Source organism: Colossoma macropomum, unplaced genomic scaffold (genome assembly GCF_904425465.1).
Source record: "Colossoma macropomum unplaced genomic scaffold, Colossoma_macropomum, whole genome shotgun sequence".
NCBI lineage: Eukaryota > Metazoa > Chordata > Actinopteri > Characiformes > Serrasalmidae > Colossoma > Colossoma macropomum.
In genome coordinates this window covers 27932795-27959502 of record NW_023494801.1, presented here as the reverse complement: position 1 = coordinate 27959502, position 26708 = coordinate 27932795, and the positions used below count along the sequence as shown (strand labels likewise).

Genomic DNA, 26708 nt, shown 5'->3' with positions numbered 1-26708 from the left:
TAGCTTCAACTAAATGTGCAAAAGGAAATAAACAAGCTTCAGAAACCAAACATGTCTTGGTTGATTGAAAAAAATAGATTTTTATAATTATTTTTTTTTGCCAAACTATCGCTTAAACATAACCTTAGTTAAGGTGTAACCTCACGGAAAAGGCTGATAAATCAGTGCCTCTCTACATTTCCATCCACTTACACTTGAGCGTGTTGAAGGCCAGCTTGTAGGCCAACCGCTGCGACACCTCGTCCTTGACCTCCGGCAGAGTAACCCCTGACTTCCCATAGCTGATAAGCCGATGGGCTACAGCCTTCTCCTGGTGTGTGTTCTGAAAGATGGCAGCTGCGTGGAGGTAGACATGGTCAGGGATGCGGCTTGGACCATCCCCCAGGGCAGATGGCTCAGACTGTGGCTGGACGGAGGGGAGGTCGGGCCTCAGGACTGGAGGTGCCGGAGGCTCCCTATCCCGCTCCAACAGGGAGAGCTCTTTGAAGCCGGAGATGTGTGAGGCACGTTTTGAGGAGCGAGTTGAGGAGCGGTGATGAGCTCCATGTTTCACCATCCTGCTTTTTCTGATCTCCACTCCTCTCTCAGCCTGAACACCTCAGCTCCACAGCCACTGTGTAAATGGAACAAAACATATGATCACAGACTTTTTTCTTCCCCAAAACTGAAGTTTAAATTGATGTTTGTTGTGTAATGCAGAATTCTGTAGTGAAGCATTATATATCTCAGCCTCATCAGTGGGACAAAATGTATGATCTTATATAGTTTTCATGTGTCATTCATCAATGTTCTCCACAATACAAAGCATGCAAACACATCACATAACAATGGGGAATCCCTGTGGTGTCAACCAATTCTGACTGCTAGACTAGCCTCTTATCTATAGGCCAACACATTGATGATTGTCAATCATTAACTCTTGCTTCAGTCACTGAACAAAATCGGAAAGAAAGCAGTGATCTTACCTTTATTCTCAAAACAAATGAATGTCAAAGAACAGTTTTTATCCTGTCAGCCAGAGAAAAAGTAGCCAAACTAAGTAAGGTTTCTACATAGTCAGCTAACTTTAGTTTTAAGTTGGTTGTCCTCCTCATGACTCATTCCATTTTCTCCACTGAATTGATAATTCAAAGGTGGGCACTACAGTTATACAGCTGCAACAAGATATTTAGCTTCCTCACAGTAATTTTAGCTATCTGCCTTTACCAGTTAATACAAAAACCCCTTTCAAAACAGCCTGTCACCAAATATCCACCCCAAAGCAACTGTAGTTTTACAAAACGTCCTCCCACCTTCGACATACATCATCAGAAGGGGATTTTCCTTGTCTTTAAACTGGAAAATCTCACACTAGAGACTAATGTGGCACTGCAGTAGGATGTGATTAAGTATGTGAACGTATCCCCTTTAAAAGGGGAACTCTACTGATTTTGCAAAATTACTTAATCATTCAATGGTTTAGATGTGAACAAAATCATTCAGAGTGGTTCGGTGTGAAATGCGCCCTTCTAGAGAAATTTATCAAGTCAAAACTGTTCACCATTATAGTACTAGGAACCAGACGTCTGAAGCATTTAATGGGTCTAAAAGCTACATCCCATTAAGTTATTACACAAAACAGTTATAAATGCGTTGCTTGATACCTGAGACATTGTTTTGTGACAGTTTTGTTATAAAGTTTAAAACATATTTTTAAAATATTACTTCAGGATTACTTTCGTGTTTCCTGTCAAAACCGCATTCTCAACTGAGATCAATGCGCTCAAGCTTATGTGCTTTTGTAGTTACTGCAGCCTGTAGCTACAGCCGTTCAACACGGCTAACACCAGTGTTATATCGGATTCAATTCCCCCTCAAATTCACGTTCTCTTTGACAAATCAGATCTTTGGATGCGCGCATTCACTGAACAGATAACAAAGACAAGCAACGCTGGAACTATGGAAAGCAAAAAGGTTCAAAAAAGGTTTGTACGGCAGCTGTATTCACCCAACCGACGTCAAACGGTACAAAAAGTATTTATCAGTATGACTGTTTACTGTTTACTCGAATTGAAAATAATATTTATCACAGAATCTCAATTATGCTGTGTTATCTTGGGTGAATTTATATGGGGAATTTATATGGGGTGAAAACTCGCGGCTGTTTAATGGTCATATTTGCAGTGTAGACATACGGATGTCTGGTTCCTAGTACTACAATGGTGAACAATTTTGACTCTGTAAATTTCTTACATCTACAACTAAATCATTGAATGATTAAGTAATTTTGCAAAATCAGTGGAGTTCCAGTTTAAACCCCATAAGTAGGCTCACACTTCAATTCCTATTGCAGGACTTACATTTTAGTTTTGAATGGGTTACCAAATAATGCACATTGGTGATAAATATTAAGTCTTATGATTAATTACTGTATAATAAGCCTAGAATTTAAGGGGTTAATATTATAATTACTATTAAAATGGAGAATTTTAAATCTCTGGCAAACATAGATGGGTAGTCTAAAATCTTGAAGTAAAGTACCGACACAGCAATGAAATAATAACTCAAGGAGAAATTAAACTATTTACTGTTCCTGCTTAGTACATCCAGCATCTACACCGATCAGCCATAGCTTTAAAGCCATCTCTTGTGCAATTTATCAGCTCCACTTATCATATAGGTGCACTCTGTAGTTCTACAAGTACAGACTGTAGTTTCACTATATACTTTTTAGCCCCCTTTTACCCTGTTTTTCAATGATAAGGACCCCCACGGGATGACCACAGAGCAGGTATTATTTGAGTGGTGGATCATTCTCAGCACTGCAGTGACACTGACATAGTGGTGATGCTTTGCACCTGTATGAGTGGATCAGACACAGCAGTGCTGCTGGAGTTTTTAAACACTGCATCCTCTGACCACTGATGAAGGACTGGAGGATGGCCAAATCAAACTGTGCAGCAGCAGACGAGCTACTGTTTCTGACTTTACATCAACAAGTTGGACCAACAAGGTAGGAGTGTAAGGTAAGAGTGGACAGTGAGTGGACACAGTGTTTAAAAAACAGTCCAGCAGCACTGCTGTGTCTTATCCGCTCATACCAGCACAACACACACTAACACACACTTCATTTACTATCCAAAACCACCAGTGAACCTACATGTGTCTTCTGAGTTTTATATGTAATGTTGATGATGGTAAAATAGTGGAAAATCTGAAAAAATTATGTTTTCTCTGGGGCCTATTTTGCCTTACATGCCCGACATGTCCCCCTCCTCCAATGTATTCAAATAAATGGATTAACAACACATTTTAGGCCCAAATCGTATCACAAAACTATTGTAAAACAACATCTCAGACATCAGTGAGTATATTCATAACCATTTCATATAATAGCCGTCTGTGAGGGAAACTGAGGCATTAAATGCTTCAGATATCTGGGTCCTATCACCACCACTGCAAACAATTCTTACTCTGTAAGTTTCTCTAGGACAGAGCATTCCACACCAAACCACTCTGAATGACTTTGTTTCCATTTTAACTATTAAATTATGTGCAAATTTTGAAACACTGGTGGAGCTCCCCTTTAATATTTAGTGAAAAGGAATTAAAAAATGCACTTCAAGCCCAACAAAGACCCAAACAGTTTAATAGCAGTGATCAAATGACAAATGGCTCCTAAATGGCTCCTTGTCTGGCCTCTAGTGTTACTCCAAGGCACCAAATAGACCTGGATCTGATTTATGATATCTTACAGTGGACGCAAACACCATGTAGCTGAGAAACATAGGCCATATTGGCACACCAGGCATGACAGCAAGGCTATTAGTCCTAACGAAATTGTTAGCTGTTAAATTGGCTACTTATATTAAAGGGAAGGTACACCAAATTTTCTAAATCTTTGCATAACTGAAGGGTTAAAATGTCAACAAAGTCATTCAGAGTGGTCTGGTGTGAAATTCTTTATTCTAGAGAAACAAAGTCCGAATTGTTCACAGTGGTGGTGATAGGAACCAGACGTCTGAGGAGTTTAATACCAATAAAAGCTCCCTCACAATAAAAAGTTATTTCATGCAATGGTGAATACGATGCCTGATGACAGTTTTGTGATGAAGTTTTGGTCTAAAACGTATTTTAATCAAATTATTTTAATCCATTCAGATTGTTCCAAAGCAAAATAGTCCTGGAAGAAAACATTTTTTTCAGATTGACCACTAACATTTAACCGTCATCAACATTACATAAAACCTCAAAGGAGACGTGTAGGTTCACTGGTGGTTTTGGACAGTGAATAAAATGGCTATATTTGCATTTTAGACATCAGTGCTCCTGATTCCTAGGCTTTAAGTTTCTTTGCAAATGAATTCCACATCAAACCAATCTCAGTGACTTGTTTATATTTCAACCACTGAATTATACAGACGTTTTAAAAGTCGGTGGAATTCCCCTTTAAAATCCTGGCAAAGTAACGTTAACAAAGTTGGAAAACAAACCTATCAAAGTTCACTGTCGTTGCAGTTATAGAGAACTAACATTACTTACCAGACAAGCAGCAGAAAGTCTTCCTTCAAACGTGTTTTCGTATGAGACCATAGCCCACTAGCTAATGTGTAAACTCGCAGTGTTTCTCGTCCGCCTTTCAGAAGTTTACCTGTCTGTATTAGCCTTAGCTAGCGGTTCAGTAACGATAAATCTCAGCCGCCTCCAACTTACTCTCTACTGCTATGGACGGCTAGCTAGAGACAAGTCCTCCTTACTTTTAAGATATTAGCCAGCGTTTGTTGAACTGACCCTGTTTGAATTTGTTCTAGTCTAACAAACCTTGCTAAGTTGCCAGCAAATTCTTCAGGCAAGTTAAAGAAGCGTCGCTGGTGACCATACCATCCCGCTGGAACGCGCAGCTCTGGTTACCATAGTAACTTTATGCGAATGAGGGGGCGTGTCTTTAGGTTGTAAAGGCGTGCTTGTGCTCTACAGCACTCGGTTTGTGCCTGTTTGTGTAAGTGTGCTCCAAAGTGAGTGTGCGAGCATCAAGTGTGCACACTTGTGAGCTTGCAGGGCAGCAAAATTCTACTATTCTGTTCTTCTGTTGTTGAAAATTCTACCAATCTGCTTGCTTAAAGGGGAATTCCACTAACTTTTCTCAATTTTAGAGTCAGAATTGTTCACAGTGTTAGTGATAGGAACCAGCCGTCTGAAGAGTTCAAAGCCTCTAAAAGCTCCCTCATCAAGTATGCATACTTGTGAGCTTGCAAGGCAGCAACATTCTACTGTTCTGTTCTTCTGTTATTCAGAATTCTACCATTCTGCTTGCTTAAAGGGGAATTCAGAGTGGTTTGGTGTGAAATTCTTTATTCTAGAGAAACACTCAGAATTGTTCACAGTGGTGGTGATAGGAACCAGACGTCTGAAGTGCTTAATGGCGCTGAAAGCTCCCTCACAGAAAATAATTACATGACATGGTTACAAATTACAAATATTATTGTCTAATGCTAAAAACTGTTTTATGATAGTTTTGAGGAAAAGTTTTGGCTTAAAATGAAATGTTTAATATTGTGGCATCAGCGTAGATGAAGAATTCACAGTGCTTCAAACTAGTACTCTTTTAGTAACATGCAGCAGGGGAAACTCACCTCTCAGCACTGCTGAATGGCTAGCAAAGCAGGCAGGCCATCAATAACCACACACCTGAGCACTAACATTGCACAAACCACCCCATAACCCAGCACAGAATAGCCCAACAAGCACATATATACAGCATTTAAGCCACAAGAACTACGTGTTTCCGTGTTTCTTAGTCTCTCTCACCGCTGTACAGCAGTACCTGTGGTGCCTCCCGCATGTCCACAGCTGAATGAGCTGATAGTATGACTCTACAATATACTGTGGCGTTTGCAACGGGCTGCCCTGCCACCGTACTAATATAAGAAGGTCAGCTATTTGTGACTGCTGTGGTTGTTGTTGCTGGGAGGTTTAGTTTGTAGTTATTTAGAGTAATTGTAACCGAGGACTGTGGGTTACAGTGTGTTAGAGGTGCCTACTCCCTTACCCCTCTCCCTGTGTTTCATGTTGGGGCAGAACTGGGCTAGGCATTTCTTGTTGCCGCTGAAGTGCCTGTTCAAAATAAAAGACTATTCACCCATATGTGCAATGTCATTTTCTTCTACACCAACGCTACACTGGTGTCAGGGGTGGGAGATGGCCGCCAAGCTGGAGGAATTCAAGTTGCACATTAATGACGTAAAAGGCTGGTGTTGCTCCGCACTGCTGCAAGTGGCATATATATATGTGTATATTCATAAGATATACGTACATATATTTTGAAATACACTGATCAGGCATAACCTTATGACCACCTCCATGTTTCTACGCTCATTGTCCATTTTATCAGCTCCACTTACTATATAGGTGAACTTTGTAGTTCTACAATTACAGACTGTAGTTCATCTGTTTCTCTGCATACTTTGTTAGCCCCCTTTTACTATGTTCTTTAGTGGTCAGGACCCCCATGGACCCTTACAGAGGTCCATGGGGGGCCTGACCACTGAAAGTGCACGTATATAGAGAAGTGGAGCTGATAAAATGGACAATGAGCGTAGAAACAATATGTTATGTCGTAATGTTATGCCTGAACGATGTTTATGCTTGTGGATGCGGAAAAAGTGTGGCCAGATGAGTCACCCTTCACCATATTCTCCAGTGCATGTATTGCATGTAACAAGGGAATTGCACTGGCCTGAAGACTTGACCCCTACAATGAGGGGTCTGGTGGTTCTGTTATGCTGTTTGCTTGCATGGTTTGGGAAGGTCACTGCAAATCAATACAAATTCAATCTGATGGATCAATTTATACTATGATGACACATTTCTATCCTGATGAGAGTGATCTCTCCCACAGTGACAATGTCCCCATCCACAGGACATGAGGGGTCACTGAATGGTTTGTTGAGAATGAAATGGTGTAAATCATATGCTTTGGCCTTGACATTCACCAGATCTTAAAACAATTGAACCCCTAGGTGAGATTTTGGGCTGATATGCTCAATAACGCTGTCCACCACCATCATAGAAACACCAGCTGAAGGAATATCTTGTGAAGTAATAGTGTTCCATCCTTCCAGTACAGTTCCAGAGACTTGTAGAATCTATACCAAGGTGCACTAAAGCTCTTTAAGTGGCTCGTGGTGGCCCAACACTTTACTAAAACACTTTGGGCCAGATTGATAAAACTCAACAGTAACAGCCCTACACCATACAAAATGTGCAGCACTGTGTCCTAGTAAGAGCCAATCAAAACTGATATGTAAATGAGGTCATATATATATTAAACAGGCAGGCCAAGTGAGGCCCCTGTTGGCTGCCAAAAGAAATTAAAGAATTAAAAAAACAACAAATTCTCAGAAACAGAGCTATGAATTTTAAGGGAAGAAGTGCTGACAATTAACAGTTGTTTAGTTTAACAACTTGTTTAGTTTAAAGATGCTTTTGAATTTTAAGGAAGTTTTTTTTAGAAAGTTTTTACTATTTAAAATACTATAACATTTCAAGATTCAACTTTTAATGTTGGAATGATATTTCAGAATGTAAGATTTAATTAGTTAAATTATTGAGTAATAATAATAATAATAATAATAATAATAATAATAACAATAATAATTCCAGCCTTTTTCCAATTCATTGTAATTTACATTTAGTAACAATTTTTATTAGTATAAAGTTTAAAATTTGATATAATTAAAAATTGAATCGACATGCTGAATTTCTAATTACTATAGAAAGCTGCTTAAGTTTTTGTTTCCTATTTTTTCTTGCTCTCAGGAATTCAAAACTTGCAATAAAATCATTCCAACATGTCATTAGAATCTCAACATGTCAAATTCCTCTTCACTGATTTGGATTCCAAGCTAAACCCACTTTCTACACACTGGTGATTCACCAAACATGGAGTTTAATGCAGGAAGAAGGGGCTGTTTTACACATAGTGCCAGTTAAAACTGTCAATCTGAAAAGTCTTTTTTCACAACAGCAGTTTGAAGGTTTGTCATGCTGCTCCGCCCAAACAGATCAAAACGCGTCTGTGTGTAAGTGTGATTTGTTGCATGTGAGACCAAACATGTTTGGAAACATTGTAGGAAATATTACTTAATCCACATCAGCTTCTCACTGGGAAAATTACCCGCAAAAATGGTTCAGCCAGTTCTTTTTGTTTGTCGTGTTATAAATCAGTACCACCGTATTTAAATTAAGGAATCTCATACTGTGCAAAACACACCAGCAAACCAGTTTACTGCAATTAGCAAAGGTGTCACCGCTACGCTACTTACTTTTAACGTCACAGTAAATCTGGCGCTGCGTTTTATGAATCTGGCCCTTTATGTTGTTTTTTTTTTCCTTTAATTTGCCACCATCTGTATGTCTCCTGTGTGAACTGCTTAAATTGATTTTACAAAGACCATCCCAGGACCACCCAAACCAGGACGAAACCCTGATGGTTTCGCTTTCTAATGGGAACTGACTTAAAGGTTACCATTGCAGACCACCACCACTAGTTTCCAGCAGGATCCCATTAGAAAACCATCAGATGCATCCGGAATCAGTCCTAGAACACGTTAAACCATTAGAATCCTTTACATTGTGATATCAATCCATCAGGAAAACACAAAGTACCATTACTGACTTCTGGACACCACTTTTTTTTTCAACAGGCATCGAGTTAAATGAAATGAAAATGTATTTCAACTGCAATGGGTTTAACTAAACAGGGTGCTGGTGGGCTGGTCAGTTTACACCATGACTCTTTTTTGTCTTCTCTACTTAAAAAAATAGCACAGACGAGCATGACCTGCATGACCGACATTAGCTGAGTGACCAGTATACCAGCGTCCAAAACACAACATATCACTGCTGTTGGAAGAAAACTTTGTATCTCCAAAATGGTAACTTTACAGGAAAAGGAAAAAACCTACTTTACTTTTAATGTACGTCAATGGAACCAGAAATTTTTTCCAAGTCGTTTTGGGCCGTTTCTTTTGGTCCATTCATCATGAAATTTACATACAAAGCAAAGGACAACAGGCATTTTTAAATTATGTCAAAAACTGGAAAACAACAAAAATGGAGATACGAGGCTTTCTTCCAACAGCAGCGATATGCTGGTTTTACTGGTGACCAGCTACACTGGTCTAGGCTGGTTTTTCTAGCAGTTTTTTTTCTTTTCAGTTAAAGTGTTGGTCATTTTTTAATCCAGTAAACTGTTTTAGTTTCTAAAGATGCATTTGAGATAAAGTATTTAACAAAATAGGCAAGTTTAAAACAATGTTTTCTATTTTTGATAAGCTTTAAGGCTCTGGAAGTTCAAGACAAGTGACTGACAATAGGAATGGCATCTAATCAGTGGGTTGAGGCAGCAGCTTTAACCACAGCTCACTACTCAAAGAGTCACTGTGAAACTGCTGCAGGGTAAAGTATATGCTAATATGTCTGTCACAAGCTTCAAGTAGAAATGGGATGTCTTATAGATGCTTCGAATGTATGTTTTTAATCTAGAACAACCAAAAAACATTCATGTGAATTAGCCTTAGCTTAGCACTAACAAACTGCTAGAATTCCATAGGGATGCTAGCAGAAAGTAGCACTTTCAGTAGTGCACTTACACACATTTAACAATCCTGTCATTGTTGGATTTCGGTAGTTATCTGATTATTGAAGTGGTCAGGTAAACAGCACACTCCGATTTCTTAGATCAGAATTAGGCCTAGAAATCCGATTATGAAATCCGATAAAAAGAGCTGGATTTTAGCTCAGTAATCAGGTTTTTCAGCACTTGCATACTCTTACTCTGATTTCTTTCATTTTCCTCAGCCTGCGCATGTGTGAAAACAGACTGCTGTCGCGGAAACAGTAAGCAGAGTTTAACACGATGTCCGCAAGACGGCAACAGAACACTTTTGGAGCGACGCTGAAACCAACTACATGCTTGACAAAATGAAGGATAAACATTTTCTTCATCTTCTAAATGATGTATATTGTCACTGTCCAAAGAAAACCAGGTATCTCCATTTTTGTTGATTTTTATTTTTTGTCTGTTTATGATGTGTGAACATTTCATGATGAATGGACCAATAGAAATGCTCTAAAATCACTTGGAATAAAATCTCTTTACGCTGACTTACACTGAAAGGTAGGAGTGTTTTTTGCCTCCTCCTAAAAAGTTACTAATTTGGAGATACTTGTTTTTCTTTGGACAGCGACGGTATTCATATTTTCCGCTAAAGTGACTTGACGTTTAAAAAAAGCTGTGGTGTGACATTTGATGTCACGTCTTATTCAGTGAATTCATTGGTCGGTTGCAAAGCAGATCTGATTACTGCCTGTGTACCCTGAGTTTTCCCATTATCCGATTACCCAAGTGCATTTAAACATGTTGAACAAATTATTGACGACATCTGATTTTGTGCAGTTAAAAAACTATTAAGTAATGTAAGCGCACTCAGTGTTGTAGAAGGTTTTTGACCAAGCTTTGACACTTACGGCTCGATTTGGGGGCGTAATGGTCAAGGCTTGCCACAGTCGTCCAGCATACAGATCATTAGGACAGCAATGGAAATGCAGCCCCTAAAGCTTTCATCGTGTTTTGTTTTTCTTTTTAGTGGGTGGATGAATTAGATGTTTCTGCTTCTTTCACAAGAATTATAAAAGTTCTTTTTTTCAATGAATTAAAGTGTTGGTCATGTTTCAAACCACAAAACTGTGCTGGGACCTAAAGGCGCACTTGAATCGCACTTGAATTTCAGCAACACTTCACATTTTTATAAACTGTAAACAAGCTGCATTCATTGCCCCCTGTAGTCTCACAAAAACAATATAGATAAAAGCCATTCTATCAGTCTGAGCTCTCTTTGTTAGCCATGTGAATAGAAGCAGGTGGACGCTTTTATGCCAGAGCAGTTCTCTGTAATTCAGTGCACTCTCTCCTCCTGCTGCCTACACCTGATTATAGCCTACACAGAGCGCCCTGCAGGTAGCCAGGGCCTAATACTGCACTGCCTTTCACATCATTAACTGCTCTCTCTCTTTCATAATGATCCCTTAGGATGATGAGTCAAGGTGTGACTTCTGCTCGATGCAGATGTGACCCTGCCAGTGCAAAATGGCGGTCAGTTTTCATCTGGTCTGACTATAAATAATCACTCAGTTAGAGCACAGCAGTGAGATCTGCTCATGACCGCCTCAGGCTACAGATCACTTCACTAATCGAGCAATTCCATTCCATAAACTTGAATAGAATTAGTATAGACATGTTGAGAACACATATTTATGCTTATATACACATACATTTACAAATAAACAATATAAACAGCTCTTCTTTAAGATAGCATGTTACCCTGCCTGCCAATCAGTAGAGTATGCTGCCCTCTAGTGGAGGACAACAGGAAATGCAACAACATAATAATCTCTTTGTTGGGGGTCACTGAGGGCAAAACCCAGCAATACAGTCCTTAAACCTCAATTTTTACAGTATTTGAATGCCAGTCACATCAGAAAGAATCAAAGAAAGCCTTTTTTTATTGAAGTTGCAAAATATAACTGGAAATAACAGCCATTGTGTTCCTAATATCCTAACCCCTTACTCAGCTATTAATGTTTCTTCTTGTAATTATATGCTAAAGCTCTAGAAGAGCTTTATGAAAGCCACTTTAATCCTTTTCAAAGGTACCCGGCACCCGCTGCTCTTAATCTACAGTTCTTTAGAATTACAGTGCCAGCCAGGAACGTCTGCAGCTGCCCGGTTTTTGCTAACAGTGGCAAAGATATTCAACGTGAATTGCTACAAACCTAACAATTAAAATACAGAAATATGGCAAAAACAAACGAGCAAACAAACACAGAATCAGGTGCTGGAGCGTCCGTGGTGTTCGTGTGTAGCAGGAGACACAGGCAGGAGGTCTGAGGTGGCTGATGGGTCTGAGCCGGAGCACAGAGGTACATTAGGCTGCATAATTCATGCTCATATTGGCTTACCCCTCCTGGCCCCGTCATTAACAATGCAGCACTTTTGATTTCAGTACAAATATAATTAGTATGGGGCGAGGGCGTGCACAAAGAGTCCGGTTTCAGACCCAGCTATCTGATATGCGCCAGGTGTCCTGCTTATAGATCTGTGTGCGTATCTGTTGGGTCTGTATAATTCAAAGACAATTAAGACATCTTTTCCTTTTTGTGACACATATTGCTTGGTCAAGAACACTATATGGCCAAAAGTATGTGGACACCACTCATAATTGTTGAGTTTGGGTGTTTCCACCACACCCATTGCTGACAGGTGTATAAAATCAAGCACATAACCGTGCACTCTCCCTAGACAAACAGTGGCAGTACAATGGGTCATAGTGAAGAGCTCAATGACTTTAAACATGGCACTATCATAGGATGCCACCTTTGCCACAAGTAAGTTAATGAAATTTCTGCCCTGCTAGATCTGCCCTGGTCAACTGTAAGTGCTTGTGGACAGAGCAGGGCCTTACATAGCGCATTAAAAGTCTGTCCTCTCTTGCATCAATCATTACAGAGTTCCAAACTGCCTCTGGAAGCAACATCAGCATAAGAACTGTTCGTCAGAAGCTTCTTGAAGTGGGTTTTGGAGCAGCTGCACACAAGCCTAAGATCACTATGTGCAATTGTCAAGCTTCGCTTGAATTGGTAGTGGGGGGAGGTGGAGGGGAATGGGATGTCCAACATCCAACAAGCTCATATAGGTGGGATGATTAGGTGTCCACATACTTTTGGCCATATAGTGTATATGTAGATTTCTGTTATACTCTGTCCCACAGAAATAGTTATATGCTATTATGTTCCCTGTCCACTTTATTAGAAACAACCGCTCACTGGCCACTTTATAAAAAACACTTACCTTGTATTTCCACTCACTGGTCACTTTATTAGAGAGGGGACTCTGGCCTGCAGCTCCTAAAATACACTGAATTAATGTGTTTTTTTATATAGCACAACTACAGACTGTATCCATCAGATGCTGCACAGTTTGTTAAGTGCCCTCTATGCCCTCAGTTTCTGATCACAGGACTATTGTTAACATGATATTATTTGAGTGGTGGAACATGGTCAGTGAACGGTATGATATGTTATGGCTAGGTATGGCATGGTATGGTATGCATAGCATTGTGGCATGTGATGCGGGTACAAATAAATCAGGTACAGCGGTGTTGCTGTTTTTTATAACACAGGTCACGGTCACTGCAAAGCTGAGAGTGGTCTAGCACTCAAAAATATCCAACCAAGAGTGGCTCTTTGGTCAGAAACTGACCACGGATGAAGACCTAGAGGATGGCTAATACAAATTGAGCATCAGCAGATGGGCTACAGTCTGTAACTGTAAACCAGCAAGGTGAAGGTGAAGGTAGAGGTTTCTAATAAAGTGGCTGATGACTGTATATTCACTGTACATATAATATACCTCAAACTGACAGCACTGCCACTTATATAAGTATGATAAGCCATTAATAAATCGCTGCTGTCGGAAGAAAACCTCGTATCTCCAAAATGGTAATTTTACAGGAGAAGGAAAACAACCTACTTCATTTTTAATGTAAGTCAATGGAACCAGACATTTTTCCAAGTCATTCTGGACCATTTCTTTTGGTCAATTCTTCATGAATTTTACACACAATGTAAAGGGCAACAGGTATTTTCAAATTTTGACAAAAACTAAAAAAAACGACAAAATTGGAGATACCAGGTTTTCGTCCGACAGCAGCAAAATATAACCTAAACCACACAATTATGGTGCTATTGCAATGTCCTCTTATCGCTTGGTCGTCACGGCGACTTTCCAATGATGAGGATGCTCATGAGGAAGACCATGATGAAGAAGATCCACATGAAAAATCTGTCCATCACCTTGGCCACCTTCTTCCATTCCGCCACCTTCATACACGTTGATCTCTGCTCCCGGAAGCAGTTTGCAATGTACTCTACGTTACTGACCAGCTTGGAGTCACCCCTGAAGAGCCCAAGAACGTCGCCGCTACTACGCCGGCCGCAGAATATGCAGAGATCAAAGGTCAGAGCCGCAGGGGGTTGCTTCTCATCGTCCAGACAACAAGAAGACGCAGCGTCTTTCAAAACAGCATCATTCAGAAAACTCTCCTGCTTCCCTGAGGTCTGAGAGAAAAGGGCAGAAATCCTGATCTGGTCCCCAGAGATGGAGGGTTGCAGCTGTGGTTGTGGACCATGACGACTGGGGTTTAGACCTCCTGGGCCTGGAGGCTCCTTCAGCTTCCTGTTGGGCTGCAGGTGCTGCAGGCTTCCTTGGTATTGGTTCTGATGAGGCTTCAGGCCGTAACGTTCCTCCATGTCTTCATTCTGTCTCAGCGGTGAGGCACAGTTCTCTCCGATCTCATAAACAAAGAAGATCTTGCTCATGTAGTCGATGATGAGGACTTTGGCCCACTGCGGCACGGGTTTGGCTTCAGCGCCACAGAAGTGGATGTTCATGATGAAGATGGTCAGAGCAGTGGAGGCCGTGATCATAGTCATTGTCGCAATGTAGTACTTACCTGAAACAGCAGAGCAATGTGATTGAAATGGTTTTCCAACAGGTATAGAGACTGAATCAAAGAAAGTGTACAACTCTTTAGTGAGTCATTCATTTGATATTCTTAGTAAATCACTGGCAAAAGACATAAACTGACTCATTCTGAGTTAATTTACAGAATTCCCTCTTTACAGCACATGTAGTTGGTCAGAATATGAGTAGTGGCCAAAGTCTGTGTCTTTAGTTTCGCACTGGAGTGAAATTCGCACAATACGTACAGTATTGTGCAAAAGTCAGAGACAATCCTTCACCTTATTCATTTTTCAGGAGATATTTTTGAGAAGATTTAATATAAGATAATTAACATGCAGAATGAAGAGGAAAAACAGGAATTTCCAAAAAATGTGACTCCTAACAACCATGCAAGACCTGGTAGACTACCAGAACATTCAGACATACAGTTCTTACAGCTTTCACCTTTAAGAGAGAGAAGAAAATCAAGCTCCACTTTTGCTTCATATGTGAAAAAACACATATTTCTGACCATCCATCCACTGTGAAAAGACAACTCAACACTATGGGTCTGAAAGGATGTTCCTCACTGAGACAAAAAAAGAAGAAATCAAACAAAGAAGCTGCTGGTGTTCTAAGAACAATGGACTAACCACCCCAGAGTCTAGACTTCAGTTCAAGATCTCTGAATGTGTTTGAAATTATTCAGATTGTGAAAAAGAAAAAATGCACTTCTAATACTGAACTTTGGGGATGTGGACAAATATCTCTGCAGATTGTCCCGAAATGAATTGAAGCTGTAGTAAAAACAAAAAAGAAAAAGGGTGAAAACACTAATTAAAAAAAACGTATTTTATTATTATCTTATAATATTTAGTTGTTGCGGCTTCTGTGTTATTTTCTGTTAAATATCATTTATGTTTTGGACTTGCTTATGTGCAGAGCCATTTCTTATGATATACTGTATGATACATGCAGTTGATTACAGCCCCCGAGCCACCAGAGAGCCCTGGGTATGCACTTTTAACAATTCAGTTAGGATTGCTTGTAGATTGCTTTTTTTTTGTCTTGATGGAAATGAATTAAGAATTGATTATTATTTCTAAAAAATATAATGTGAAGTATGTTACACAGGTATAAACAGTAGTAGCACCAATCATGAAGCCCAACTCTGGTCTGCTTTCATCCATTTCTATAGATAACAGTCTACATACAGTATCAGAAACTAGCTTCATAGCTCCAGTGCAGAACTCAAAAAGCAAACTTTGGGGTAATAGTGTAATACCACACTGCCACCCACCTATGAGTGGCACGCTTTCAGATGGAGGCATGCTCTCAGCCACCACCAGCTGGAAGACGGTGAGGGCCAGCAGCACAGTGACCCCGAGAGAGACCTTTTCCCCAGAGTCTGCCGGCAGGTAGAAGCCCAGCGGCGCCAGGAAGGAGATGAGGAAGCAGGGCAGCAGCAGGTTGAAGATGTAGAAGGAGGAGCGGCGCTTCAGCAGCACCGTGTACGTGATGTCCGGGTACGGGTCCGAGCAGCAGCCGTACATGATCACGTTCTTGGTGGCAGGCATGCCGTGACACTCCCACTCCACGTTCTCCACGAAGTCGGACAGGTCGCCGCTGTCCATCGCCATGGTGATGTCCACCTGAGGGAGCGGGTCAAGTGAAAGGAGGAGGTGATAAAGTCAGATCTAAAGAGGTAGTTCAGCCAAGTAAAACTAAAGAGACAATGAATTTAGCACTTAAAATACTAGTCAAATATATTCATTTTCTCCTTATGTAGCAGATCAGCCAAGACATGTTGACAGGTAACAGAAGTGTATGTACCAATTAGCATGTAACTTAAAAAATATAATGTAACATGTAATGTAACATCTGTTAACGTAACATGAAAATGTAACATTTGTTAATGTAACTAAAAATGTTAAGTAACATCTGTTAACATGACTTTAAAAACGTAATGAAACACCTGTTAACATAACATGAAAATGTAGTGTAACATTTGTTAATGTAACTAAAAAATGTTACGTAACATCTGTTAACATAAAAATTGTAATGTAACATCTGTTAACGTAATGTAAAAATGTAATGTAATATCTGTTAATGTGACATGAAAATGTTATGCAACATCTGTTAATATAACTTAAAATGATAATGTAACATCTGTTAATGTAATGTAAAAATGTAATGTAACATCTGTTAACATAACTTTAAAAATGTAATGTAACATGTAATATAACATTTGTTATTGTCACTTCAAAACATAATGTAACACCTGGTCATGTAACTTAAAACATATAATGTAACATCCATTCATGTGACCTAAAAAATGTAATGTAACAATGAGACAATGAACTTAGCACTTAAAATGCTAATCATATGTACTCAATTTTCTCCTGATGTATTAATTCAGCCAAGACATGTTAACAAGTAAAAGAAGCATATGTACCAATTAGCAGTGTGCAAACTGCATGCTTAAATCATGGCTAGCCTTCAACAGACTTACAGACTTACCTATGGGGTTCTGTATAACACACTATACATACAAACATCTCTACAAACAGCAGGAGCCGTCATCTGGTCCATTTTATAGATAACAGTAAACCACATAAGCAGATCTATTTGAGATTACTTAACAACTTGGCATAGTTTGAGGCAAGCGTGAGATGATTAAGGCAAGCAGCTGGCACGATGCTAATTTTTGGGGTATTAGGTTCCATTACTTGTTAGCCACATTAGCCTCGTAGCCCCAGTGCAAAACTCATATTTGCTGTAAATACAAAGTCATTATAAAAGGAGACTACATCATGCATGCATGCTTGTTATACTTTCAATTCAGGTGTACCTGATTGCCGTTGTAGGTCCAGGATCCGAAGGTGAGGTTGCACTGCTGGCTGTCAAAGGGAAAATAAGAGACATCCACCACACATGAGCTTTTCGTGATGGCTGGAGCGTCCCAGGTGATTTCCCCCGTGTAGCGCAAAACCACATTAGTGTCCACAGGCTCAGAGAGGTCATCATCAGCCCTACATGAACACAAGTCATGAGAAAACCTCAGAAATGATATCTTTATGGGTAAACATATACCATCTGTTAATGTAACTTTAAAAATGTAATGTAACATCTGTTAATGTAACTTTAAAAAGGTAATGTAAGACCTTTTAATGTAACTTAAAAATGTAAGGTAACTTAAAAATGTAATGCAACATCCATTAATGTAACTTAAAAATGTAAGACCTTTTAACTTAAAACTGTAATGTAACATCTGTTAATGTAACTTAAAAATGTACGACCTTTTAATCTAACTTAAAAATGTAATGTAACATCTTTAATGTAACTTAAAAAATGTAAAGCAATATCAGTTAAGGTAAATAAAAAGGTTACACCTTTTAATGTAATTTAAAAATACAATGTAACTGTGATGTAACATCTGTTAATGTAACTAAAAATGAAATCTAACATCTGTTAATGTAAGTTCAAAAAAAGGAATGTAACATCCATTCATATAACTCCAGTGTAACTACTCCAGCCCAAATGTCCAGTTGTGTTAGTGTGTGTTGATATACAGATAAGGATACAAACATAAGGCAGCATACAGTGCTGTGCAAACTTTAGAGACCACTCTTTCATTTTTTTACCTTCCACGACCAAAAAGTAATTCATTTTTTAGCATCAGGAAAAAAAAAGCAGAAAACATATTTCACAGAAGGCCTAAGCTAGAAAATATAATATAATATCAACCATCAATATCAGTTTTTTTAGTATTTAGTGTGTGCATTCTTCGCCTTTATCACAGCTTCCATTCTTTTCAGGAGACTCGCTTTCAGCATTTCAAAGAAGTCTGCAGTGACATTTTTCCACATTCCAAAGTTCAGTCTTAGAGGTTCAGTCTGGAAACGTGTAACAAAGCTTTGGGCCTCCAGTGGGCCCTGGCCATGTAAGGGGTTAGTAATATTTTAACTCCAGTTATAACATAGTCAGAATTACAGTCATTCAAAATGTCTTAATAAGCTGGATAACTTCAGCTGAAAGTTAGCACTGTCCTATTAGACAGGCTTGATTGTTGGCTTATGTGGTTTGGTGAGAACTCCTGCTTTGTGTAGCACACCCTAATTCAGCGTGTATGTGTGAACGTACTGGCGTACTTGTTATACAGCACTAGATCTGGTCTCCACACCAGGCTGCTGGGGATGCGAATGACCTCCAATCCATCATACTCCTCTTTATCCCACTTCAAATACGCGTCATACCACGTCTGCCTGATCCACAGGTACGCTATCAGCACCTGGTTCCGCTCATCCTGTACAGGTACAAACACAATATACTCAATATATTCTGACTGGTCACTTTATTAGAACCCCCTCCATTGTAGCTCCACCTTCCTGCCATACAGTTAGAGACTGTAGCCCATCTGTCGATGCAGTTTGTGTTCTTCTAGCCCTTCATCAATGGTCAGTTTCTCTCAGTTGCTCTTTGCTGGGCATTTTCAAATGGAGCACCCCCTTCAACCTAGCAGTGACACTGACGTGTGTGTACTCTCATATTAACGCTATATGCTCTACCATGTCAGGGGCACTGTTGTGCTGAGAATGGTCCACCACCCAAACAACACCTGGTCCTGTGGTCAGAAACTGACCAATGATGAATAAGGTAGAGGGGGCCTGATAAATTGTGCAGCAGCAAAATGGCTACAGTCTGTAACTGTTCTAGAAATCTAAGCCTGAATGGGATTAACAAAATAGTGGATTTCAGGCTCGGGTAGTATTTAAGTTTGTTTTCTTATTAATTTTTTATTTTATTTTATTTATATTTTATATTTTTGTAGTAGATTTAAATGTAAAGGATTGTACCTACATAAGTAAAACTCTTGCGCATTCTCTCTATTTATATTATTTGATTACATCATTTAGAACAACCACTACCATTTTGGTAGGAAAGCTAACTCGGACATAGCTTTTCTCATCTCCACTGCTGCAGCCACAATCATGCAGGTGGATGAAGGCCAAGCAAAATAGCCAGAATGACCCCAAAAAGGATGAAGATATGTGTGGACACTTTAGATACAGCCTCCAGAAAATGTGATGAAGCTGAAGCAGGCTTCTTATTCACCGTTTCGCCTTAACAGCCTTGTTACTCATACTTATGTATATCGCTGTTGTCGGAAGAAAACCTCCAAAATGGTCACTTTACAGGAGAAGGGAAAAACATACTTTACTGTTAATGTAAGTCAATGGAACCAGACTTTTTTCCAAGTCATTTTGGGTCGTTTCTTTTGGTCCATCTAAAGAGCAACAGGCATTTTCAAATTATGTCAACTGAAAAACAAGATGCAAAAATTGAGATACAAGGTTTTCTTGCAATAAGTATATTGCAAGAAAGCAGCAATAAGTATATTTTAATACCTTCATACTTACAAGTTTGTTTTATATGAACACACCACTGAAATTTCAATTGAGAAATTTTATTGACCAGCTAACAAGTGGCCCAGCAAAGCTATAATCAGCCACTGGAGCTGCTAGACTGATGAACGTGTGTCAATGGCTGATCTAATACTGCATTTAAACACCCTCCTACACTTTACCTTCTACACTACTGAGTACACTACTGCGGCATGTTCAGTCTCCAAACATTGTGTATCGTTTTGCTATGGTTTCCGGGTTGATCGACATTTATCATCAAAATTGTGCAAAACGGTGTGCAATAGGCTTTGAGGTATATTTTTTTTGTGTGGTGGACTATTCTCAGTCCAGCAGTGACACTGAGGTGTTTAAAAACTCCAGCAGCACTGCTGTGTCTGATCCACTCAGACCAGCGCAACACACACTAACACACCACCACATCAGTGTTACTGCAGTGCTGAGAATGATCCACCACCCAAATAGTACCTGCTCTGTGAGGGTCCATGGGGGGTCCTGAAATTGTCGAACTACAAAGTGCACCTATATAGTAAGTGGAGCTGATAAAATGGACAACGAGCGTAGAAACAAGGAGGTGGTCATAATGTTATGCCTGACTGGTGTAAACTTTGCTGTATTCTAATAATAACCACTACAAATGCGGCCGCTGCAGCTGGGTGCACACAACTATTGAAGACATAAAAATAAAGAAGTAAAGAATTTACGTAAGTTTTAAACATATACGTAAAACCATTTCATAGAAAATTCTTCAAAAAGATGCCAAGAAATGCCTTTTCAGCTGTCATAATTGCAACACTTATGTAACACAACAGAGTGTTCAACACACCACTGACTACAAAAAGGAGGCCTAGAAACTGATTTAAATGTCCAAATATGGAGACCTCCATTATAGTGCCTCTGAATGAAGCCATGCATGATGAGAGGGGTGTGGGGTCAGTGGAAAGGTCATAGCTGATCTTTCTCCTTGCCTATTAAACTTGTTTGAAGTGTTAATCATTTTTGCAAGTAGCAGCAGTAACATGAGGAACTTTAGCACAGCGGAGCTATAAGTTGATCAGAGCAGGGTAGACGTTGTTCTCTGCAATTTTACAAAAATATACTGAGAATAAATACTGTTAGTGTGATACAGATGTGTAAAATATCAAAAGTAAAAAAGTAATATAAAAGTAATTAGGTCAGATCTTAGATATTTACAAGGAATATGTTATGATCTATTTTAACCCAAGGCATTAATTAAGACAGTAATAAGCTAAACATATACAAAATCATATATTTTTTCATTTTAAAATGCTGTTCCACGTTTTCATGTCACTACCGAAACACAGTTTTAGTCTGTAGGTGGAGCCTTATTTAAGCCACACCCCTGCATTTTTAGAGTAGGAAGTGAGACTGCATCACTTCCCTGTCCCTCATGGCAGTTAGATCCCTTTGTTTTGAAGTGAATGCATCCCAAAGTCTTAAAATCAGTGTGTAACCTTAGAAATTGTCACCACCGAAACACATATTTACTGCAATTAGATAAACTTTATTCTGTTTTCATGAAAACACTATGATTTTATGTGTGTACAACTGTTTTAAGCTGTGTTGGCTAGTCATGTACTGGTTAGCATTTTTGAGGTCTGCTTAAAATCAGATAAAATTGTCACTATTCTAACAATCTCTACCAAAACACACTGGATTTTGCACTACAGCTCTTGCTTAAATGCATACATTTGCAGATTATATCAGAAATTCAAGTAACGTATTTACTGTGAGTGTTGGAATTTTATGGCAAAGCATTCAATATATTACAGTCTCTAACTTTGACTATTATTGGAGCAGCCTGTTAGCCTGATAGCTATTTGCCAGGCTAGTTGCTGAACTGCAATCTTGGATAAGCTGTATTTAGTTCTGTTCGGGCCATTTCCTCAATTTGATGCACATAAGCACTAACAGCAACCTTTTGTGGAGATTCTGCAGGGTGAGTGAGGGACAGGCCAAGAAGGTCAGGTCAATGAAGTTTGTCACATGTAAAAATAAAAATAGCTAAAACTTTAAAACACCGGTGCTCTTTATATTCTGTACATATAATGTATGTATTTTATCAGTATGTTTCTCCTAATATGTTTTTCACTGTAGATTTTGGAGTTGCCATTAATTTATGATGTATGATCTACACGGCAGTGAAGCATGTGCACGTGTTCAGGAGTGTGTGTGTGTGTGTGTGTGTACTGCGTACCCACCATGTCTTTAATTTGAGACAGTGTAATCTGCAGGGTGACGTTGAGGGTTTTGTCTGTATCCTCCACCGGCCGCAGGGCGTTGGAGTAATTCTCCATTAGATCATTCAACAGCTGCTGTGCGAAGCGCCCTTGTGCCGAGTGAGCTACTGTACACCACACACACATACACACACCCCACGAGCACACACACACACACACACACACACACACATATATGCACACATGCAATCAATCCTCCTTTAATCAATCCTCTTTTTTATTATTTAGTAGGGCTATCATTATTTATTACCACGTAAATTGGTGAAAAATAGCAATTCAAATTTACTTTCCTAATAAACTGGCAATGATTCATTGTCGCTTTGCATGAAGGTAATGCATAATGATAATAATAATAACAAACATTACTATCCAAAGAATAACATGTATCTCAAAAATGGTAGCTTTACAATAGAGGGCAAAAACATTCTTTACTTTTAATGTAATTTAATGTAAAAAATGATTTATTCTAAGCAGTTTTGGAGCATTTCTATTGGTCCATTCACAATGAAATTTTCACAGCACAGAAGAGCAGCTGCTGAGCTCAAAAAAGTAGAAAAATAAAACTCACTATTTACTTACTTACTTACTTCTAGCAATAATATTTTAAAATTTTCATACTGCTCTCTGAAAGTCTGATAGACACAACTATTTACATGGATTTTTAGCCACATAGGGTTCCAATATATTTTTAAATACCAAGTTTATGTTTTTTATAATAAATGACTTTGGAAGTGGCTAGGTATTTTTTTACCTGTTAAAGCTCTGATTACTTGAATGTCAAAATATAAGGTTGATAACTTGAACACTAATATAACTGATACTGACAGCCCTTCTTAATATACAGTCGTATGCAAAAGTTTGGGTGACCCTGATCAAATATTTTGGTTATTTTCTAAGTGAAAATTAGTTAACATATCATCTACAGAGAACACACTTCTTTATTTGCTAAAGTGAACAAATAAAACATAAAATGTGACCTGTGCAAAAGTTATGGAGCATTTTATACTGTATATTTTACTGTGTTTTTTATATGTTTAACTGAGTAAATAAATAGAAAGTGTGCACTAAAATTTGCAGAACAATGACATGTTTAAGGTTATTCCCTGTAAAGGATGTGTTAATTTATTATGTAATAACAGGTCCTAATAAACAGCAACTTAATCACTAATAGTTTGTTAATGACTGTTAATAAATATGTGGCAATTACATATGTATTAATAAATGATATAATTTGAATGATTAACCATTTACTTAGTGACATGAATAATCAATAATTATTCAGAATTGCACATTTTTAATAAATTATTATAGTTCGTTAGTGATGATTTAACGATTTAATACTCATAACCCAAATTATGTAACATTTTCTATTATACAACAATTCATTGTTCACTTATTTTAACATGAAAACATGAAATTATCAACAAATCATCTAATTTGATGAGGAGTATTTACATTCTTGCATAGGACTGTAAATACAATAAATAAACAATGAACAAAAAATACATACAGAAAACCACACGCAAAATTACAAAATAAAACAATAAAATAAACAAAAACAAAAACAGGGCCCAAGACAGCTTATATTGCAAGAAACGGACCTCACTTAAACCCCATAACTTACGGAAAAAAAAGAAAAAAATGCAATTTCTTTCAGCTGTTATAACATATCTATGCTTGAAGACTTATAATCAGGCTTATCATAAACTCTTACCCTCCAAGAACAGCATCCCAAAGCAGACAGCCAGCAGCGTCCCGTTCATGTCCCAGGGAAGGAAGATTCACATTGATGCAGAAAAAAGAACTGGAGTGGCCTGATGCTTCATCCAACGTGCACACCGCTGTCCAACCCCAATTAAACCTGAGCGAGAGAGAGAGCGCTAGCCAGTGTCTTCTTGCTCCCTCAACCGCTACACTAAATGTTTTTTGGCAGACCGGCCGCTGATCGCCCTCCTGCACTCAGACGGGGCAACAAGACCCCGTACTATCACGTATCACCCCGGGGTGAAACCGGACGCGCACATGGCCTCATCGAGCCGGGCAGCTAATCAGCTGTCCGTCAGCAGCAGAGCGGGTGGGCAAGTAATGGAGATGATGAGGTACAATGAGCAGCTTTACTGATAATTCCTTAAGGGGCCATCAAATACATTGCCTGTCAACAGTACTGTAAAAGGTGATGCACTGAATTGGCTTAATTCAACCCATCAAAGCAATTATAGCCAGGGCTGGAGTGGCACTTTCAGACTGGGAGTTACGTGATGCAGATCAGACCCACCCTAAACTCTAGCTGTATTTCTCCTGCTACACACACACTCACAATAACATTTTGGTAATCAACACAATATCATCTTCATTTCTTTCATTTACTGTATATATGCTCTACTGAGATAATCAAGGTGGCTAGCTATAACAGGAAAACAAGAAAAAGCTTTTCTCTTAAACATGACAATCATAGTCAACATGCTAAAAACAAATGCGAGTTTAGGTTAGCATTTCTCACTACCCACTTGCTCGGATATGTCCTCATCCTGCTTATGTAGCTTTTTTATTTATGTCTTCTCTGTGCCATCTTGTTTTTTTGCAGTTGTTGGTGCTGTTGTCCATCTTCACGATTCATCCATGAAAAGTACTGAACTGCCTGTTGTCATCATTGTGCTGAATTTGATACACTAATCTCTCAAGACTGATGTTAGTATCTTATTTGAATTTCTGTTCCACCTTAAATAGTGCAGCAGGTACATGCTAGCGCCCATACGGGCATCTGGGTTTAACTGCTACATCATTTAAGATGGAACAGGAAATAAGAGTAAGAAGCTAACTTCAGCTTCACCTTGTCTTTATCCACTGTACGAGACTCGGTTACAATCAGCAAACCTGGGCTGCACCACTTGAGGTGGGGGGCCACTGGGTCCCCTAAATCACTACAGATATACACTCACTGAGCACTAATACTGGGTAGGGCCTCCATTTGCTCTCAAAAGAGCTTTCATGGCATGATGGATGGCGCCAGATTCCACATGTCCGTGTTGACATGATTTCATCATGTAGTTCCTGCAGATTTTTCAAGTGCACCTTCATGCCATTCTACCACATCCCAAAGATGTTCTATTTGATTCAGATCCGGTGGCTGGGAAGGCCACTGACGAACATTAAACATATTGTCACGTTCATAAAAACAGTTTGAGATGACTTTTGCTTTGTGACATGGTGCATTATCATGCTGGAAGTAGCCATCAGAAGATGGGTATGTTGTGGCCATGAAGGGATGCACATGTTCAGCAATGGTACTCAAATAGGCTGTGGCATTCAAGCAATGATTGATTGGAATAACAGGCTCAGAGTGTGCCAAGAAAACATTCTCCACACCATGGACTGTTGACACAAGGCAGGTTGGGTTCATGGATTTATGCTTTTGGTGCCAAATTCTGATGCTACCATCTGTGTGTCTTAGCAGAAATTGAGATTTATCAGACAAGACTATGCTTTTCCAGTCTTCAACTGTCCAGTTTTGGTGAGCCTGTGCCCACAGCAGCCTTAACTTTCTGTTCTTGGCTGACAGAAGTGGAACCCAACTTGGTCTTCTGCTGTTGTAGCCCATCCACCTCAAGGTTCGACGTGTTGTGCATTCTTTGATACTTTTCTGCTCACTACAATGATACAGAGTGGTTATCTGAGTTAATATAGCCTTTGTGTCAGATTAATTTTCCCCATTCTGATGATTGGTGTGAACATTACCTGAAGCTGCTGGCCTGTATCTGCATGATTTTATGCACTGCACTGTTGCCACATGATTGGCCAAATAGATAATTGCAAGAATAAGTAGGTGGACAGGTGTTCCTAATAAAGTGTTTAGTGTGTGATTTATTCATTAGCTCAAAGGAACCAGCACAAAATGCTACCGGCCCACAAGAAATTCTCCCCACCAACACTAATTATAACCAAAAGTAAAGACAAAAGACAAGCTGGCTTGCAATATACAGAACAGAGACCACTATTTGTTTCTTCCTACAAGTGCCAGGAAGAAAGTAGAAAAGGTGTATTCAACAGAAAATTACAAAAAAGCATCAACACCTAAATATAATAGTACATTTTCAGTATGTAATGTGTCCACTCTTTATTACAGCTTCCATTATTTTCAGGAGACTTCCTTGAAATTTTCAAACAAATCCGCATTTTCTTTCACACTTCAAAGTTCAATCTTAGAAGTTGATTGCTCATTTTTGTTAGCAACAGTAGCCTTGTAGCTCCAGCGCTAAATTAAAGAAGCAAAATTTGGACACCAAACACCAAACAGCTCATCAACTACTTCTGAGGTAAGTGGGAAATTGTGTACATTTGATTTTTTTTGCCTAACCATTCTTTTTAATATAACCTTGGTTAAACACTATAATCGGTCAAAGCAGGAAAACATAAAATGTGCAGGTATGTGATTGTTTTTTTTTTAAACAGACCAGATCGGTGGAGCTGAAAGCTGTGATAAGC

At 39.1% G+C, this 26708-nt stretch overlaps 2 protein-coding genes across 2 annotated transcripts in view; both read right to left on the bottom strand.

Moving 5' to 3' along the window:
- The window catches only part of LOC118821856 (putative methyltransferase NSUN7), a 71259-nt gene extending 66404 nt beyond the window's left edge, over positions 1 to 4855 (bottom strand). Inside the window, exons 1-2 of the mRNA XM_036590605.1 lie at positions 4522 to 4855; positions 193 to 613 (exon numbers count right to left, since the gene is read on the bottom strand). Coding sequence (XP_036446498.1) covers positions 193 to 556 — 364 coding nt within the window. The 5' untranslated portion in view covers positions 557 to 613; positions 4522 to 4855. The remainder of the gene's footprint in view (positions 1 to 192; positions 614 to 4521) is intronic.
- Positions 4856 to 13755: 8900 nt separating this feature from the next.
- Positions 13756 to 24119, bottom strand: LOC118821385 (neuronal acetylcholine receptor subunit alpha-9-II). The gene is made up of 6 exons (XM_036589968.1): positions 23941 to 24119; positions 22188 to 22333; positions 18694 to 18848; positions 17394 to 17574; positions 15843 to 16194; positions 13756 to 14552 (listed from the first exon to the last, which is right to left on the bottom strand). The coding sequence occupies exons 1-6, from the start codon at positions 23987 to 23989 to the stop codon at positions 13813 to 13815; spliced, it is 1623 nt and encodes a 540-aa protein (XP_036445861.1). The 5' UTR covers positions 23990 to 24119; the 3' UTR covers positions 13756 to 13812.
- Between the last annotated feature and the right edge of the window lie 2589 nt (positions 24120 to 26708).